At 47.6% G+C, this 18,504-nt stretch overlaps 1 protein-coding gene across 3 annotated transcripts in view; it reads left to right on the top strand.

The window, feature by feature from the left end:
- Positions 1-1,648: 1,648 nt before the first annotated feature.
- The window catches only part of LOC147024727 (AF4/FMR2 family member 3-like), a 34,385-nt gene continuing 17,529 nt past the window's right edge, over positions 1,649-18,504 (top strand). For all 3 annotated transcript variants that reach the window (XR_015059177.1, XM_085884923.1, XM_085884924.1), the window contains exons 1-5: positions 1,649-1,727; positions 1,950-2,007; positions 4,342-4,478; positions 5,020-5,091; positions 13,316-13,409. Coding sequence is in view for 2 of the 3 variants with exons in the window: in XM_085884923.1 (XP_085741049.1) it covers positions 1,717-1,727; positions 1,950-2,007; positions 4,342-4,478; positions 5,020-5,091; positions 13,316-13,409 (372 nt within the window). In the remaining variant the exon portion in view is untranslated. The remainder of the gene's footprint in view (positions 1,728-1,949; positions 2,008-4,341; positions 4,479-5,019; positions 5,092-13,315; positions 13,410-18,504) is intronic.

Below are 18,504 nucleotides of genomic sequence, written 5' to 3'. Positions count from 1 at the left end.
GCCCTCCTTTATACTTCTTTAACAATTCCCTTGAAGTTCAGTCACAAAGTTTTGGGCCTCACCATCAGCTATGATCTTTCTTGGGCAAACCGCATATCCAGGTTGGCCTCCGCTGACCAGAAAAGTGTTCACTTGGCACATCTGAACTTTTATCTACCTAAAAGGACTTCATCCACAGCTTGATGGAGTACTGCTCTCCCCTCTGGACTATCAACCCAGCCTCAAATCTTGCTCAGCTTGATGCTGTGGAGAGCAAGGTCAAAAACATCGTTTGAATTTCCAGTGATGAAGCTGAGTCTCTGGGCCTATCAGTTTCATATCACAGACAGGTAAGTGGTCTCTCTGTCTTCTACCACCTCCTCTCTGGACTTGCACCCTCTGTTCTTTCTGTGATTTGTCCCCTCCCAGGTTACTGCAGGGCTAATATGATCCACCAGCAACCCCCTTGTGGTGAAACTACCTCAATCCAGGATCACTACTCACCTCCACTCATTTGTTCCTCTTTTTTTTCCCCCTCCTGTGGAATTAACTCCCACATTCTCGTTAAAATAATTCTTCCCTCCAGGTCTTCAAGACAGCTGTTCACCACCATCTCAGATCATCCCCAATCCAAAACCATGACCTTTTCTACCCTCGGTAACACATCCCTCTCTCCCCAACCCATCATTCCTTCCCATACCCATTATTTGGCCAAGTCTCCCTCTATTTTGTTATTCAACCCTGCTGTTGTGACCCCCCTCTCTTCCCTCTTTGTATTGTTCCTATTGTTCTGTTGCATCCTGATCAGTTCAGTGTTCTCGCTCTTCCATGAGCCTTGACTTTGTATGCAACAAAAACGAGAAGGGCACTCAGTGGAGGACATACCTCTGCCAGGCTGATTAGTTTACATTTTGTATCCCATTGATAGGCCGGATCTGGATTTGGACCTGAAATAAAATTTAATCGGCTTGTTTTTGTCACCTAACCAACTTGCCCACCAAGTTTTGTCCGAACCTGTCCATAACATTTGGAAATATCGTGCTATAGATCGTTTTTGTCCCTATCTCCCAATGGTGAAGAATAGCTTCAAAAATTCTCAGATCCAGATCCGGATTCGGATCTTCACTAAAATCTAATCATTTCGTCCTTGTCACATACCCAAGCTCTCCACAAAATTTTGTCCAAATCCCACCTCAACTTTTTGAGATATTTTGTTCACAAACAAACAAGCAAACACAGACAGGGGTGAAAATATAACCTCCATCCACCTTCGGTGGCAGAGGTAATAATTCCAAGTATAATTTACTGCCGAATGGTGTTTTTTAGGTTTCTTTTTTTTTTCCTAAATAATAGAAGGATTTAAATTGGAAAAAAAATCTGTAACCTTCAGATAGAGTAATTATATTTGTGAAGTTTGAGTTTAGTTTCTCACTTTTAAAGAAAATATTAAAGATGAAATGCTTTGTGGCTGAGATCAAAACTTGACCATTTGCAGTGCAGTTTATTATTCAATTGTAATTGTTTTTCATTATGTTTTGAGCAGCACATCAGAATTGTTCTTGAATCTATTTCTGATGTTATTTAGTTTTCAAAAGGTTCCCCAGCTTTGAGTTAATTGGTATATAGTGTGTGACTTTTATACATGTTTTTTCTTGCTGTGTGCAGGTAGATGGCAACCTTTTTAGACCATCCACGTCCAGTGAAAATGATTCGTCCTCTTGGGAGATTATACCCAGAATGCCTTGCAGGTTGTCATCAGTAATATGCAAATAGTGATCGTAAGACAGACATTAAATGAAACGGTTGTGTTATACATTTATTTTGTCTGCATTTAACTTTTTTATATAACCATCCACATAACTGGTTATGTGTTGATCTGTGGACTTGCTGATCAACTCACATTGAATTTTATCAAATTTTGTTGAATCCATCTATACATGGAATGGAACAGGTGGTTGTTTTGTGCATAGGAGTCCTGAGCACTATCTCAAGCAAGCAAAGCATCTGAAGCATGAAGCAGACAGTATGGTGAGCTGGCATTGGGGTTTAAAGGGTAAATTAATAATGTAGATACATAGTCAAGTTCATTTTGTTTTGTTTTATATTCTTCTTGAGTTATTGCTCTGATGAGAGCAGTTGGGGTTGTTTAGGTGTTCTTAATGCTTAACTAATGCTCATGGAGGAGCTTGTACATAGAGCAGGGCAAAGATAATGCACAAACAGTGTACTATAATGTGAATTAAGACATTGTTAGACAATGGACTAATATGTACACTACCGGTCAAAAGTTTTAGAACACCCCCATTTTTCCAGTTTTTACTGAAATGTAAGCAGTTCAAGTCCAGTGAATAACCTGAAATGGTACAAAGCTAAGCGGTAAACTGCCAGAGGTTAAAAAAAGTTTAGGTTACCAAAAACTGAAAAATAATGTAAATTTCAGAGTTGTTAAAAAAGGCCCTTTTCAGGGAACAAGTCATGGGTTAGCAACTGCAGCTGTTCTGCAGCAATGGAAGTAAATTAAGCCTTGAAAGTTGATGCAAACAATTCCTTCAGGTATCCCAACTTTTGTTGATTATTTACATACCCTCTGTCTGTATAAAAGCAGTGTTGCAACAGACTGTATTACTGCACCCTCTGAAGCATTATTTGGACAATATTGCACTGCAGAAAGCAATATATTGCTATCATAATGCGAGAAAAAGACAATCAACAAAGGAAGACAGACAGACCATTATAACCCTGAAAGTGTAGGCCTTTCCTTTGGAGAAATTGCAAAGTAAGCCAAGGTGTCAGTGAGTCTAGTTTCCTACACCATCAAAAGGCATTTGGAAACTGGAGGAAACTCTGACAGGAAGAGGTGTGGCAGACCCAAAGCCACAACACAATCAGAAGACAAGTTTCTGAGAGTCAACAGTTTGCGTGATAGGCGGCTCACAGGACAGCAGCTTCAAGCACAGCTTAACACTGGTTTAAGTAAGGAAGTCTCAGTTTCAACTGTGAAGAGAAGACTTTGAGCTGCAGGTTTGACAGGTTGAGTGGCAGTAAGAAAGCCATTGCAAAGATGGCAAAATAAGAAAAAGAGGCTTGCCTGGGCCATGAAGCACTGCCAGTGAACTACTGAAAACTGGAAGAAGGTCTCATGGACCTTCTTTGAATCAAAATTTGAAATCTTCGGTTCATCACGCAGGGTTTTTTGTACGCCATCGAGTAGGTGAAAGGATGGTTCCTCAGTGTGTGACAACAACTCTCAAACATGGAGGAGGAAGCATGATGATCTGGGGCTCTTGCTGTATCCAGAGTCAGCGACTTGCACAGAGTGACTTGCACCTTGAATCAAAAGGGCAACCACAGCATTTTGCAGCGCCATCCAATACCCTCTGGTCTATGCCTAGTTGGTCAGGGGTTCATCCTTCAGCAAGATAACGACCCAAAACATACGTCCCGGCTATGTCAGAACTACCTTGGAACAAAAGAACAGATGGTAGGCTTCAAATCATGGAATGGCCAGCACAGTCTCCAGACTTAAACCCCATTGAGCTGGTTTGGGATGAATTGGACAGAAGGGTGAAAGCAAAGCAACCTACAAGTGCAACACATTTGTGGGAACTTCTGCAACAGTGTTGGGAAGAACTTTCAGAACAATATTTGATTTCCATTGTAGAAAGAATGCCACGAGTATGTTCAGCTGTTATTTCTGCAAAAGGTGGCTACTTTGATGAGTCAAAAATTTAGATTAAATTTTGTTCAACAAAACGATTCCATGATTTCTGTTTTTTTATCTGTAATTGTTTATTTGTTCTGTGCTTTCATTTCAGAGTACATTGATACATTAAACTGTTTAAATTTCAGGAAAAACTGGAAAAATGGGGGTGTTCTAAGACTTTTGACCGGTAGTGTACATATCGTCAGTGGGGGTTGAAGCTGCTTTCTGAGCATCATGAGGTATAGACATGTTTAATTATTTTGAATGCTTTGCCACTTTTCCCCTCGATCTCCTCGAGCATCTCTTGTCAAATTGGAAGGAGCAAGGTGGTGGTAACTTCAACACATGGGAATAAATATTGTTACTTTTGTGTGATACAGGATACTTATCAAATGCAAGGCTTTAGCTTGGACCATGCGCTCTTTCTTGTATGATGGATCATTTTCGCTTGAAACAAGGACTTCACATTTAGGCTAAGCTGTTCTGTTTCTGTAGGTCGTTGGAAGGCAGTTGAGCCTTGCTCCTGTAAAAAAAAAAAATTGCATATATTTTTAACAAGTATAGTATTTGTCTTGATGAGAAACCACTGTATATATGTATTTGGGCCCATACGTTAGGTAAAAGTTCTCAACATTCTACCATTTTATTGGGAATTTCAGGTGGGGAAGGCTGGCAAGGTGGTCCACTATGCACGGGCGGCTGTTGCTTTTATCGAATGTGGGTTGGCCATGGAACATGCGGGCGGAATGCTGCGCTCCACTCTCCGAATGTATAATGAGACTGCAGAGTTGCTTAGGTGAGTCGTATCTCACTATGGTGGAGTGCATTGATAACAACAGTAATCTGAACAGGTTGGTTGGTCCAGAAGTTACACACTTGCATTTGAGTTGTATAGACTGGGTTTGATTCTCATCCCAACTGTAAACTGTAGGATCGGTACTTTAAAGGCTGTACGTGACATCACAAAGCGCCTCATCATACATTGGATGGACGTTAAGCTGGGGAGCCATTCGTTACCATTAGTTGGTGGATGTTAATGATCCCACGGTGTTTTTATTCAATGGCGAAGAGGGTCATTCCTTGCACTTCAGAAAAGTTCAAAATTTCTGACCTAAGCTGCATCAGTAGTGCAATTGAGATGCTCCAAAATAACATTACTTGTGGGCTGAGCTCATCATTAACTCTCTGCCCAATATGCGTAAAATGCTGTAGAATTCTAGTGTTAGGGTAGATCCAAGTGTGTTTTGCAGTTGGAGTATAGATATGGCACAAGCCGGATGGGCAGAAATAGCCTTTTTCTCCATCTCATCTTCTTTGAATTCCATGAGTCTTTTCAGATATGTGTTGAAGATGACTTCTTTCCCAGCAATGACCCTCTGCAGAGAAGATGCAATCGTAGCAACTGTGTGGTGAGTGGTTGATGATCCATTTAATATCACAACTTCTGCTCCACCCCAAGATACTTGCTAACTTTTCCGCCTCTGCCAGTCTCCAAATGAAATGTATGAAATTCAAGGTTCATTTGGTTGAAAGGGTGCTGTTGCATGATTTTAGTTTTCTTCGTTCTATAAGTTTGAGTTGAATCTGATCACATTTTTAATTCTCAGTAAGTTAATGCTTGTTACTGATCATTCTATTAAGAAAGAGGTAAGCAAATAAATTAAAACTTAAACTGTATGTTGGTAAGTTGTACAAACTCAAAGGAAAATCACTTCTACAGTGAAATGAAAAGTGAAACAATAACGAGGCAAAGAACTCGTACAATCAGAGTAAACAAATGAGCGGGAACAAGAGAAAATGAGTGAAATGTAAAGAAATTTACAACACCGAGGATGGGCATCCCAACTTTAATTACTGACCGATGTGTGTTTATGTTTGTCACGCTACTCATTACATCCAGACTTGCTACACAGGATCAGCATGACCCCAATTAGTGCACAGGGGTGTTTTAAATTTTTTTTTTTTAATCTTTGCCAGTGGTCTTGGAGGTGGGGGAGGCGGGCCAGAAATTATCGATTTGATTGTGTATCGTGTCTTGCCGCTCCAGGTGGGAGAGCGTATTGTGGGAGCAATTTTAGCCACAGGAAAGTATAATGCAATACAAGCTGTTTGTTCAGTAAAATCCAAGAATATTGAGTATATATTATATATATATATATATATATATATATATATATATATATATATATATATATATATATATATATATATATATATATATATATATATATATATATAGTGTTATGGTTGTGGAAATTCACAGGACACCATAGAGGTCCTTAGATCAGTTATGTCGATAAGTCTGTGTTCAGATAGATTCCCCCACCGATGTTTAACGGGAAACAGACAGACAGAGATGTTGACAGACAGAGACAGAGCCATAGATTGACAGACAGAGACGGAGCCATAGATTGACAGACAGAGACTGAGCCATAGATTGACAGACAGAGACGGAGCCATAGATTGACAGACAGAGACGGAGCCATAGATTGACAGACAGAGACGGAGCCATAGATTGACAGACAGAGACGGAGCCATCGACGGACAGAGACGGAGCCATCGACGGACAGGGACGGAGCCATCGACGGACAGGGACGGAGCCATCGACGGACAGGGACGGAGCCATCGACGGACAGGGACGGAGCCAGCGACGGACAGGGGCGGAGCCATCGACGGACAGGGGCGGAGCCATCGACGGACAGGGGCGGAGCCATCGACGGACAGGGGCGGAGCCATCGACGGACAGGGGCGGAGCCATCGACGGACAGGGGCGGAGCCATCGACGTACAGGGACGGAGCCATCGACGGACAGGGCCGGAGCCATCGACGGACAGGGCCGGAGCCATCGACGGACAGGGCCGGAGCCATCGACGGACAGGGCCGGAGCCATCGACGGACAGGGCCGGAGCCATCGACGGACAGGGCCGGAGCCATCGACGGACAGGGCCGGAGCCATCGACGGACAGGGCCGGAGCCATCGACGGACAGGGCCGGAGCCATCGACGGACAGGGCCGGAGCCATCGACGGACAGGGCCGGAGCCATCGACGGACAGGGCCGGAGCCATCGACGGACAGGGCCGGAGCCATGGACGGACAGGGCCGGAGCCATCGACGGACAGGGCCGGAGCCATCGACGGACAGGGCCGGAGCCATCGACGGACAGGGACAGGGACGGAGCCAGAGCCGGAGCCATCGACGGACAGGGACCGGGACGGAGCCAGAGCCGGAGCCATCGACGGACAGGGACCAGGACGGAGCCAGAGCCGGAGCCATCGACGGACAGGGACAGGGACGGAGCCAGAGCCGGAGCCATCGACGGACAGGGAGAGGGACGGAGCCAGAGCCGGAGCCATCGACGGACAGGGACAGGGACGGAGCCAGAGCCGGAGCCATCGACGGACAGGGACAGGGACGGAGCCAGAGCCGGAGCCATCGACGGACAGGGACAGGGACGGAGCCAGAGCCGGAGCCATCGACGGACAGGGACAGGGACGGAGCCAGAGCCATCTACGGACAGGGACAGGGACGGAGCCAGAGCCGGAGCCATCGACGGACAGGGACAGGGACAGAGCCAGAGCCGGAGCCATCGACGGACAGGGACAGGGACAGAGCCAGAGCCGGAGCCATCGACGGACAGGGCCAGAGACAGAGCCGGAGCCATCGATGGACAGGGCCAGAGCCGGAGCCATCGAGGGACAGGGACAGGGCCAGAGACAGAGACAGAGCCGTCGACGGACAGAGAGAGAGGCAGAGCCGTCGACGGAGGCGGAGGCAGAGGCAGAGCCGTCGACGGAGGCGGAGGCAGAGGCAGAGCCGTCGACGGAGGCGGAGGCAGAGGCAGAGCCGTCGACGGAGGCGGAGGCAGAGGCAGAGCCGTCGACGGAGGCGGAGGCAGAGGCAGAGCCGTCGACGGAGGCGGAGGCGGAGGCAGAGGCAGAGCCGTCGACGGAGGCGGAGGCGGAGGCAGAGGCAGAGCCGTCGACGGAGGCGGAGGCGGAGGCAGAGGCAGAGCCGTCGACGGAGGCGGAGGCAGAGGCAGAGCCGTCGACGGAGGCGGAGGCGGAGGCAGAGGCAGAGCCGTCGACGGAGGCGGAGGCGGAGGCAGAGGCAGAGCCGTCGACGGAGGCGGAGGCAGAGGCAGAGCCGTCGACGGAGGCGGAGGCAGAGGCAGAGGCAGAGCCGTCGACGGAGGCGGAGGCAGAGGCAGAGGCAGAGGCAGAGCCGTCGACGGAGGCGGAGGCAGAGGCAGAGGCAGAGCCGTCGACGGAGGCGGAGGCAGAGGCAGAGGCAGAGCCGTCGACGGAGGCGGAGGCAGAGGCAGAGCCGTCGACGGAGGCGGAGGCAGAGGCAGAGCCGTCGACGGAGGCGGAGGCAGAGGCAGAGCCGTCGACGGAGGCGGAGGCAGAGGCAGAGCCGTCGACGGAGGCGGAGGCAGAGGCAGAGGCAGAGCCGTCGACGGAGGCGGAGGCAGAGGCAGAGGCAGAGCCGTCGACGGAGGCGGAGGCAGAGGCAGAGGCAGAGCCGTCGACGGAGGCGGAGGCAGAGGCAGAGGCAGAGCCGTCGACGGAGGCGGAGGCAGAGGCAGAGGCAGAGCCGTCGACGGAGGCGGAGGCAGAGGCAGAGGCAGAGCCGTCGACGGAGGCGGAGGCAGAGGCAGAGGCAGAGCCGTCGACGGAGGCGGAGGCAGAGGCAGAGGCAGAGCCGTCGACGGAGGCGGAGGCAGAGGCAGAGCCGTCGACGGAGGCGGAGGCAGAGGCAGAGCCGTCGACGGAGGCGGAGGCAGAGGCAGAGCCGTCGACGGAGGCGGAGGCAGAGGCAGAGCCGTCGACGGAGGCGGAGGCAGAGGCAGAGCCGTCGACGGAGGCGGAGGCAGAGGCAGAGCCGTCGACGGAGGCGGAGGCAGAGGCAGAGCCGTCGACGGAGGCGGAGGCAGAGGCAGAGCCGTCGACGGAGGCGGAGGCAGAGGCAGAGCCGTCGACGGAGGCGGAGGCAGAGGCAGAGCCGTCGACGGAGGCGGAGGCAGAGGCAGAGCCGTCGACGGAGGCGGAGGCAGAGGCAGAGCCGTCGACGGAGGCGGAGGCAGAGGCAGAGCCGTCGACGGAGGCGGAGGCAGAGGCAGAGCCGTCGACGGAGGCGGAGGCAGAGGCAGAGCCGTCGACGGAGGCGGAGGCAGAGGCAGAGCCGTCGACGGAGGCGGAGGCAGAGGCAGAGCCGTCGACGGAGGCGGAGGCGGAGGCAGAGGCAGAGCCGTCGACGGAGGCGGAGGCGGAGGCAGAGGCAGAGCCGTCGACGGAGGCGGAGGCAGAGGCAGAGCCGTCGACGGAGGCGGAGGCGGAGGCAGAGGCAGAGCCGTCGACGGAGGCGGAGGCAGAGGCAGAGCCGTCGACGGAGGCGGAGGCAGAGGCAGAGCCGTCGACGGAGGCGGAGGCAGAGGCAGAGCCGTCGACGGAGGCGGAGGCAGAGGCAGAGCCGTCGACGGAGGCGGAGGCAGAGGCAGAGCCGTCGACGGAGGCGGAGGCAGAGGCAGAGCCGTCGACGGAGGCGGAGGCAGAGGCAGAGCCGTCGACGGAGGCGGAGGCAGAGGCAGAGCCGTCGACGGAGGCGGAGGCAGAGGCAGAGCCGTCGACGGAGGCGGAGGCAGAGGCAGAGCCGTCGACGGAGGCGGAGGCAGAGGTCGGCGGAGGCAGAGGCAGAGGCAGAGGCAGAGACAGAGGTCGGCGGAGGCAGAGGCAGAGGCAGAGACAGAGGTCGGCGGAGGCAGAGGCAGAGGCAGAGACAGAGGTCGGCGGAGGCAGAGGCAGAGGCAGAGGCAGAGACAGAGGTCGGCGGAGGCAGAGGCAGAGGCAGAGGCAGAGGCAGGCGGAGGCAGAGGCAGAGGCAGAGGCAGAGGCAGAGGCAGAGGCAGAGGCAGAGGCAGAGGCAGAGGCAGAGACAGAGGTCGGCGGAGGCAGAGGCAGAGGCAGAGGCAGAGACAGAGGTCGGCGGAGGCAGAGGCAGAGGCAGAGGCAGAGACAGAGGTCGGCGGAGGCAGAGGCAGAGGCAGAGGCAGAGACAGAGGTCGGCAGAGGCAGGCGGAGGCAGAGGCAGAGGCAGAGGCAGGCGGAGGCGGAGGCGGAGGCAGAGGCAGAGGCAGAGACAGAGGTCGGCGGAGGCAGAGGCAGAGACAGAGGTCGGCGGAGGCAGAGGCAGAGACAGAGGTCGGCGGAGGCAGAGGCAGAGACAGAGGTCGGCGGAGGCAGAGGCAGAGGCAGAGGCAGAGACAGAGGTCGGCGGAGGCAGAGGCAGAGACAGAGGTCGGCGGAGGCAGAGGCAGAGACAGAGGTCGGCGGAGGCAGAGGCAGAGACAGAGGTCGGCGGAGGCAGAGGCAGAGACAGAGGTCGGCGGAGGCAGAGGCAGAGACAGAGGTCGGCGGAGGCAGAGGCAGAGTCACAGGTCGGCGGAGGCAGAGGCAGAGGCAGAGGTCGGCGGAGGCAGAGGCAGAGGCAGAGGTCGGCGGAGGGAGAGGCAGAGGCAGAGGTCGGCGGAGGCAGAGGCAGAGGCAGAGGTCGGCGGAGGCAGAGGCAGAGGCAGAGGTCGGCGGAGGCAGAGGCAGAGGCAGAGGTCGGCGGAGGCAGAGGCAGAGGCAGAGGTCGGCGGAGGCAGAGGCAGAGGCAGAGGTCGACGGAGGCAGAGGCAGAGGTCGACGGAGGCAGAGGCAGAGGTCGACGGAGGCAGAGGCAGAGGTCGACGGAGGCAGAGGCAGAGGTCGACGGAGGCAGAGGCAGAGGTCGACATATACAAGGATATAATTAAGTATGGCCATTAATTATCTTCAAAAGGGGTGTTTTTATACCCAAACACCCAATTATCAGTCATGCATTCCTTGAGGTTTCTTAGTATGCATGCAAAGTTTCAGGCTGCTCGGTTTCATGGTTCTGTAGCTGTGGAGGACACGCACGCACGCAGCCCCGCGCGCGCGCGCGCGTGCGCGCACACACACACACACACACACACACACACACACACACACACACACACACACACACACACACACACACACACACACACACACACACACACACACACACACACACACACACATACACACACAACCACTGACATATATTAGTATAGATTGATAACAGTTCCATGTCATCCACAGCTCCCATTCCATACACTGGGAGATTCGGTGAACTGAAGGTGTAAATGTGTTAAAAATTCCACAGCCAAGCCTAATTCAGACCCTGAGCTGAAAAAATCCACAGTACGCATGTAAACACAAGCCTCTTTCCTCATGCCGGCAATGAGGGAGTTCGACTGATTTCAGTTTAAATATATTGATTGGTCTTTATTCTGCTTTGAAGGCCACAGTAACCTCCAGTGGAGGTTGCAATGGTTGGGGAGTGATGGTCCATGAGCCAGTTGGGTTGGTCGGTACCATCTGGGGGCAATAATTCTGAGTGATTTTTGGCAAGGTATATAACCCTAGAGTTAGAAAATATGTGATGGCATTGCATCAGTCGTAGCTTTTTGTGTGTTATCACCCTGTTTATATGCCTACCCTTAAATACGCTTTCATGCAAAATGGCCAGTACAAGATAAGACATCCTACTTCAACTTAACAACATTTTTTTTTATCAGTCAAACATTAACATTGAAATTTGTTTCACCTTTTACTGTGATAACTTGCTTCTCAACATGCCTAGGTTGAAAGGTATGTCATTGGTGACACTTATATATTCAGTGTCTATTTCCTGTGTGATAAATCATACCACCTTTAGAAAAGTATTTGTCTATCATTTACTGTGGAAAGTAAATAAAAGTTCTGGAACAATATAATTACATGGGTGTTTAGCAAATTTATTAACAAATCCAAAAATCTAAATTTCTTTTTTGTATGTTGTATATTAACATCAGTGTAGCAGACAATGTTACCCCACCCCCTAAATGAAAAAATACCTAATTTGGACAGATTTATGTAGTTTGGTCAATGTCATGATATTTTCGCTGTTGTTATTGAAGGATACTTTCCAAGAATCAAACAAAGGTAAATTATAGCATGTTCATGAACAAGATTAATGTTTTTCCTTGTCGTTTCTCAAAAAATACAGAATTTCAGGGATTTAGAAACTCGATAATGCACATACGAAGGTATTAAACACCCGTATTACACAATATAAACCAATAAGATAGTAGCAAGATGGTTAATCACGTGCAATCTGATGAATGAGTCAAAGGTGAAAATGAAACACAATCTTCTGTTGTCAGGCATATAATTACAGCATAGAAACACAAATGTGATGATCCACACTTACAAGGCCATTACCTAGGCCCAATGTGTTGCTGATAAACATATTGTCTTATGACCCAGACAGGTCTTTTATAGTTTCTAAGACATCTCTGATCATATGCACTGATTGTAAGTGATATAAAATGTTCAAGATGAACTTAAAAATCATAATCATTCTCCAGTTCTTCAATGTCCTCATCTAAACTTTCCCCATCATCTGACTCAAATATGGATATGTTATGCAATGTATCAGCACTGGACTATCAGTTCTTGTAATTGCAAACACTAAATGCTCGGCTACTTTTAACTGCTTTGAAAAGTAAATAACGTGAGCTACTTGCCTAACAATTTTTAAGAAGATATAGCCTATAATAAAAGAGAACCATTAGTTTCAAATAGAATGTCTTCTGTCTTATGCCGGTTTCAGAAAAGTTTATTTTGGGATGGGGTTACTAAATGGCTAATAACACACAAAAGGCTACCACCAATGCAATGCTATCACATAGTTCTGAAGCCTTCTTCTGAAATGACATGGAATATTTCTTCTCACTATGTACTTCCTATATTGCCCCCCCCTGAAACTGTCGAGTCCAACACCCTCCCTATTGTTAGTTTCTCATGCCGAGTCTCATTGAAGCCTTATCGCTCAACACAGGCAGGTTGGTATCCTTGCAGTCTTTTTCCTGCAATATTCTTTCCTTTCTTCTCCTCCCTAGTCAGCTCTCTCTTACCACCTCATGTTCTCTCTCATTTATACCTCTGAGCCTTATCACACCCACGTTGAGACTATACTCCCTTTCTACTTGCAGCCCCTCACCTCATGCTATAATGCACCCATACATTTTTGTCCTGGTTTCCCTTCACCCTACATTATTTTTGTCGACTCCTTGCCTCATTTTGTTGCATTCTAACACATATTGTAAACTTCGGATCAAGTAATAAGCTTTTTTTGTTTTGTATGCAAAGTCCATGCTCGTGGAAGAACTTGAACACTGAACAGACCAGGACGCAACAGTTCAAAAGAAACAGTAGTAAGAGAGGGTGGAAACACCAGCAATGGAGTTTAAGGCCAAAATAGTGGGAGACTTGCACAAACAATGGGATAGGGAGGAATGGGGAGGGAGAGGGGTAGTAGGAAAGGATGCATGGTGTGGACAGGATGGGATACAGAAGGAAATTTATTGGTTCATCTTTTGTTTTACTTGTGATATCATTATAATGAAAGGCACTAAAGAACATCACTTTCATGATAATTTGAGAATACTGAAATATTTTTGTTTTGATAAAAGTTCTCAATTATATTGGCATTTTGATCGTTGGTTCATAATGTTATATTATCACTATTCGGGTGTGTGCATGCAGTTTGCAGTCCTTGGCTGGGTTGCATCTGCGTCTGTTTATTCTCAGGAAAGACTTGGCGTTAAAGTACTCACAGACTCTCTCTGACTACATGCAGGTCAGAGTGTGAATTACTCATATGATTCTCCAAAATCGTTTGATTACTCACCAGACAGAGAGAGACATAGAGATAAACATACAAACACACATATAGATAAACGGATACACACAAAGATAGACAAAGACAAATTCAAAATCAAAGCTTGTTGGGTCTTCACCTTGCCAAATATTGATTCCACCTTAGTTATCATTTATTGTTTATTGTTTTTGTCCATTTGTTTTCATTGGCAAAATGATGGTCTGTGATGAAACTTGACAAGGAAAGACTCTCTGCTGCAATAATCGAGTGTTATTTTTTACTTATAATCCTATTCGGCAAAATGAATGAATTTAACCTTTGCACCCTTGTAGATATGTTATCAGTTCCCATGGGGGGAGGGGGGGTAAGCTATATTATCTTATCAGAGCTCGTCTTATGAGACCACCTTATAACTCTCACTCCTCTCCCCCTTCCCCATCAATATATGTGACTCATAGCCTTTGAAAATGTTGCAGGTGTATTCCACATTATAAGGATGACGGGTCGTCAGTCATTAATGTGGTCATGAAGAGAAATGGATTGATGTTACTTCATGAAGCCCTAAAGGCTGATTATATCGGATCGATTCGCAGACGTACAGTGGGGAGAACAAGTATTTGATACACTGCCGATTTTGTAGGTTTTCCCACTTACAAAGCACGTAGAGGTCTGTAATTTTTATCATAGGTACACGTCAACTGTGAAAGACAGAATCTAAAACAAAAATCCTGAAAATCACATTGCATGATTTTTAAATAATTAATTTGCATTTTATTGCATGAAATATGTATTTGATACATCAGAAAAACAGAACTTAATATTTGGTACAGAAACCTTTGTTTGCAATTACAGAGATCAGAAGTTTCCTGTAGTTCTTAATCAGGTTTGCACAGAGTACAGCAGGGATTTTGGCCCACTCCTCCATACAGATCTTCTCCAGATCCTTCAGGTTTCGGGGCTGTCGCTGGGAAACACAGACTTTCAGCTCCCTCCAAAGATTTTCTATTGGGTTCAGGTCTGAGACTGGCTTGGCCACTTCAGGACCTTGAGATGCTTCTTACGGAGCCACTCCTTAGTTGCCCTGGCTGTGTGTTTCGGGTCGTTGTCATGCTGGAAGACCCAGCCATGCACCATCTTCAATGCTCTTGTTGAGGGAAGGAGGTTATTGGCCAAGATCTCGCGATACATGGCCCCATCCATCCCCCCCTCAATACGGTGCAGTCGTCCTGTCCCCTTTGCAGAAAAGCATCCCCAAAGAATGATGTTTCCACCTCCATGCTTCACGGTTGGGATGGTGTTCTTGGGGTTGTACTCATCCTTCTTCTTCCTCCAAACACGGCGAGTGGAGTTTAAACCAAAAAGCTCTATTTTGGTCTCATCAGACCACATGACCTTCTCCCATTCCTCCTCTGGATCATCCAGATGGTCATTGGCAAACTTCAGACGGGCCTGGACATGCGCTGGCTTGAGCAGAGGGACCTTGCGTGCGCTGCAGGATTTTAATCCATGACGGCGTAGTGTGTTACTTATGGTTTTCTTTGATACTGTGGTCCCAGCTCTCTTCAGGTCATTGACCAGGTCCTGCCGTGTAGTTCTGGGCTGAGCCCTCACCTTTCTCATGATCATTGAGGCTCCACGAGGTGAGATCTTGCATGGAGCCCCAGACCGAGGGAGATTGACTGTTATCTTGAACGTCTTCCATTTTCTAATAATTGCGCCAACAGTTGTTGCCTTCTCACCAAGCTGCTTGCCTATTCTCCTGTAGCCCATCCCAGCCTTGTGCAAGTCCACAATTTTGTTCCTGATGTCCTTAGACAGCTCTCTGGTCTTGCCCATTGTGGAGAGGTTGGAGTCTGATTGATTGAGTGTGGACAAGTGTCTTTTATGCAGACAACGAGTTCAAACAGGTGCAGTTAATACAGGTAATGAGTGGAGAATGGGAGGGCTTCTTAAAGACAAAACTAACAGGTCTGTGAGAGCCGGAATTCTTACTGGTTGGTAGGTGATCAAATACATATTTCATCCAATAAAATGCAAAATAATTATTTAAAAATTATACAATGTGATTTTCAGGATTTTTGTTTTAGATTCCGTCTTTCAAAGTTGAAGTGTACCTATGATAAAAATTACAGACCTCTCCATGCTTTGTAAGTGGGAAAACCTGCAAAATGGGCAGTGTATCAAATACTTGTTCTCCCCACTGTATGAAGGTCATTTCATGAACGTTTGATCTTTTCAGATAGAAAGCTCATGATGTGATCAGGGTGTAAACTTAAAGGGGTAGTGGAAGTGGAAATTGGAGACCTGACTTTTGACAAGCGAGTTAGACACTTTGCTTTGTTTTCAGCTTTATTTGTCATAGTGTGAATTGTTCATCATGAGGGTCACTCATTATTAACTTTCCATCTGAACTCATCTGGGAGATGAGTGCCTCGCAATTGTTGTTCGGCAAGTTGTTATAATTGTGAAGAGCCCAGGAGAAGCTGTTGCAGGTTTCCAACTGACAAAAGTGGCAGTTGTTGATTTGCAGTGTTTAAACATAAACAGGAAGTTGATGGGAGCCCATCAAAAGAACAGTTTTGGTCAGTTTGATTTTATCACAGGACCCATTGTTAATGGCCTGAACTATTCCATCTTAAATTACTGAAACTAAAACTCAAGAAAGAAACTATCCCAACAGTGTTTGGGTGTAGAATTGACAAGGGTCAGAGGCATGCAGATATGACATGCGATTCAGCCTCATTGTTATAAAAGAAGTCCTTCCTCGGTCTTTATGCCCCAAGTCAGACTTTTTCGATTGATTCGCCAGTCTACTTGGGATCTGGGAGGCTGAAGATGAGCCAAGACTTGAGACTCAAACATTTGCAAAATACATCAAAATATTTTGATTCGAAGAAGGTAAACAAAAATAATGGTGCAAGGAGGAGGGAGGAGTGCAGAACAGCTATACAGTGGGGTTAGTTGGGTGACGGGGTTGATCCTATGCACCAATATAATAATCTTGGTCATACCGAGTATATGCCGGTGACCTAAGCTCAGTTTCCAAAACATTCCTGTCAAACATCTTCATGCTTTTTGTTTTCTTCTTTTCTGAGAGCATGAAATGCCAGACTTGTGGAAGGGAGCAACTTGGTATAAGCATTTTAAAGAAAATTATGTCCAAGTGGAACAGCTCTTAAAAAGATCAAATTGATTGACAGTTTTGATTCTGTTTTAGGAGATTGGTCAGTTGTAGCTACAAATAAAATTATTAATTTGGCTTCTCAACCTCAGAATGAAAGTGAATGTAAAATTACATCATCTTCGTTTTTCTGTTTCTTCACCAATCACTTATGGTGTGAATGAATGCCAAGGGTGGGTTTTGCATGGTGTGGAGGGATGGGGTTAGCCCATTGTGTCAGGACTCCCCTGCCCCCTACTCCCTTTCCCTTGTCATAACTTCTCATTTGTATTACTCATGCAGATAATTGTATTCCTTTTATATTCAGCTCTCCTGCTCTCTGTTCATTGCTGAATGAAAAATATGTAAATAAAGTAAAAATCCCTGGGTCTGAGTCAGTCTCTCATTGGTGTTTTCCAGATGAGTCAAAATAGTAAGTTGCCAGCTTTGTATGACCTGAGCAGCTCAAATTGATATCCATGCAGCCAACAAAGATTCCCTTCAAATAAAGGGGGTTTATAGGTTACCATTGTGTGCTGCCTTTTTGGCTGCTGGTTGCATCATTGGTTAAGGGCGTGGCTATGCCGCTGATGCAGTGCTCCTATTACCAGTACACTGGTACTCATTTCGCCGACCTCGGAAGGATGACAGGCTGAGTCAACCCCCTGGTGTTAATTCACTGGAAAACAGTGCTCAAACTCAGGACCCTTGGATCCCAAGTCACCACCCTCACCGCGAAGCCAACACCAGGCTTCGCTTTATAGGTGTTTTCAGATGAGACATGGTCATTATTTTGAGTGACTGTACGGAAACCAAGAGGATCTCCTTGTGTGTTCTCTATCCAGCCTCAGGATTTTTTTCATTCTGGGCAGACGTAAGCTGGTGTTTCTCACTATTTAAATGTTGCTCACAGCAACTGAATTGAAATATGTGCAATTTAGCTTGTGAGATATTTTCATAATTTTGATGCACAGGAAATGCAGACGTGAAGACATTATGGCCTTGAAATAATGATAAGGATTACATCATCTGTTATAAATTATTTGTCTGAAAATGTTTGCATTTTCATGTGTTGTTGATGTGGCAATTTCAACAATAACCATCCAGGGGCTTATTAAATGTGGTTAAATACTCAGAATATGGTACGAGCTGCATTGTTACTACATTTGTGTGGAGGTATAATGCCATTTTTTGAAAAATCCTTTTTATTGTTGGGATCTGAGGAATTGAGACTGTGATTGAAAGATCAAATGTTATCCTGGTTTGAGTCGATGTAGAATGGTTAATATTGTAGCAAAAACTGAATAGTGCAATTGAGAGGCTAATACAGTGGTTCCCAACCTTTTTCTGATCGAGTACCACTTGGAGGTCCCATACCGTCGCCACGTACCACCTGGTTCCAGAAAAATTCAATTCGATAAGATATCAATGTATTCACAAGTAGAACACACAAATGAACTAACTGTCAACAAAGAACAAAATTTAATGCGAGGGCTACATCTGTTTCTTCTCCACCAGCTGGTCGATGCGGGGCATAACTTTGCTCACAGCACATCGGAAATCATGCCTGGGCGCAGCAAGACGGTTCCGGCTCTTTGACTTGATGGTCATCATGGCTGAGAACCCCTGCTCGTACTCCCACGTCGAGGGAAAAATCAGTAGCTGGGGAACAGCGTGACGGGCTAGTGTCGGGTACGAGGAGGCCATGGTCACCCAGAAGTTCATAGGAGAGCATTCCTTGTGCTTCGTCTTTGTTGTCTCGTCAGCCTGGATATCTATGAGCTCCTCTTGTTCCCCGGTCCCGACAGGCAGATCGCCTGGTTCAACAGAAAACGGATTGGTGATGTAGGCACAACATGTAATGTCTGGGAAGTAATGCATCCACTCAGTCTTGAGCTGTGAGAGGTGACGGAC

Source organism: Eptatretus burgeri, chromosome 6, assembly GCF_056783735.1.
Source record: "Eptatretus burgeri isolate ZD-2024b chromosome 6, Ebu_testis_v1, whole genome shotgun sequence".
In the NCBI taxonomy this organism is placed as follows: Eukaryota; Metazoa; Chordata; class Myxini; order Myxiniformes; family Myxinidae; genus Eptatretus; species Eptatretus burgeri.
This window is presented reverse-complemented; position numbering and strand designations above follow the sequence as displayed.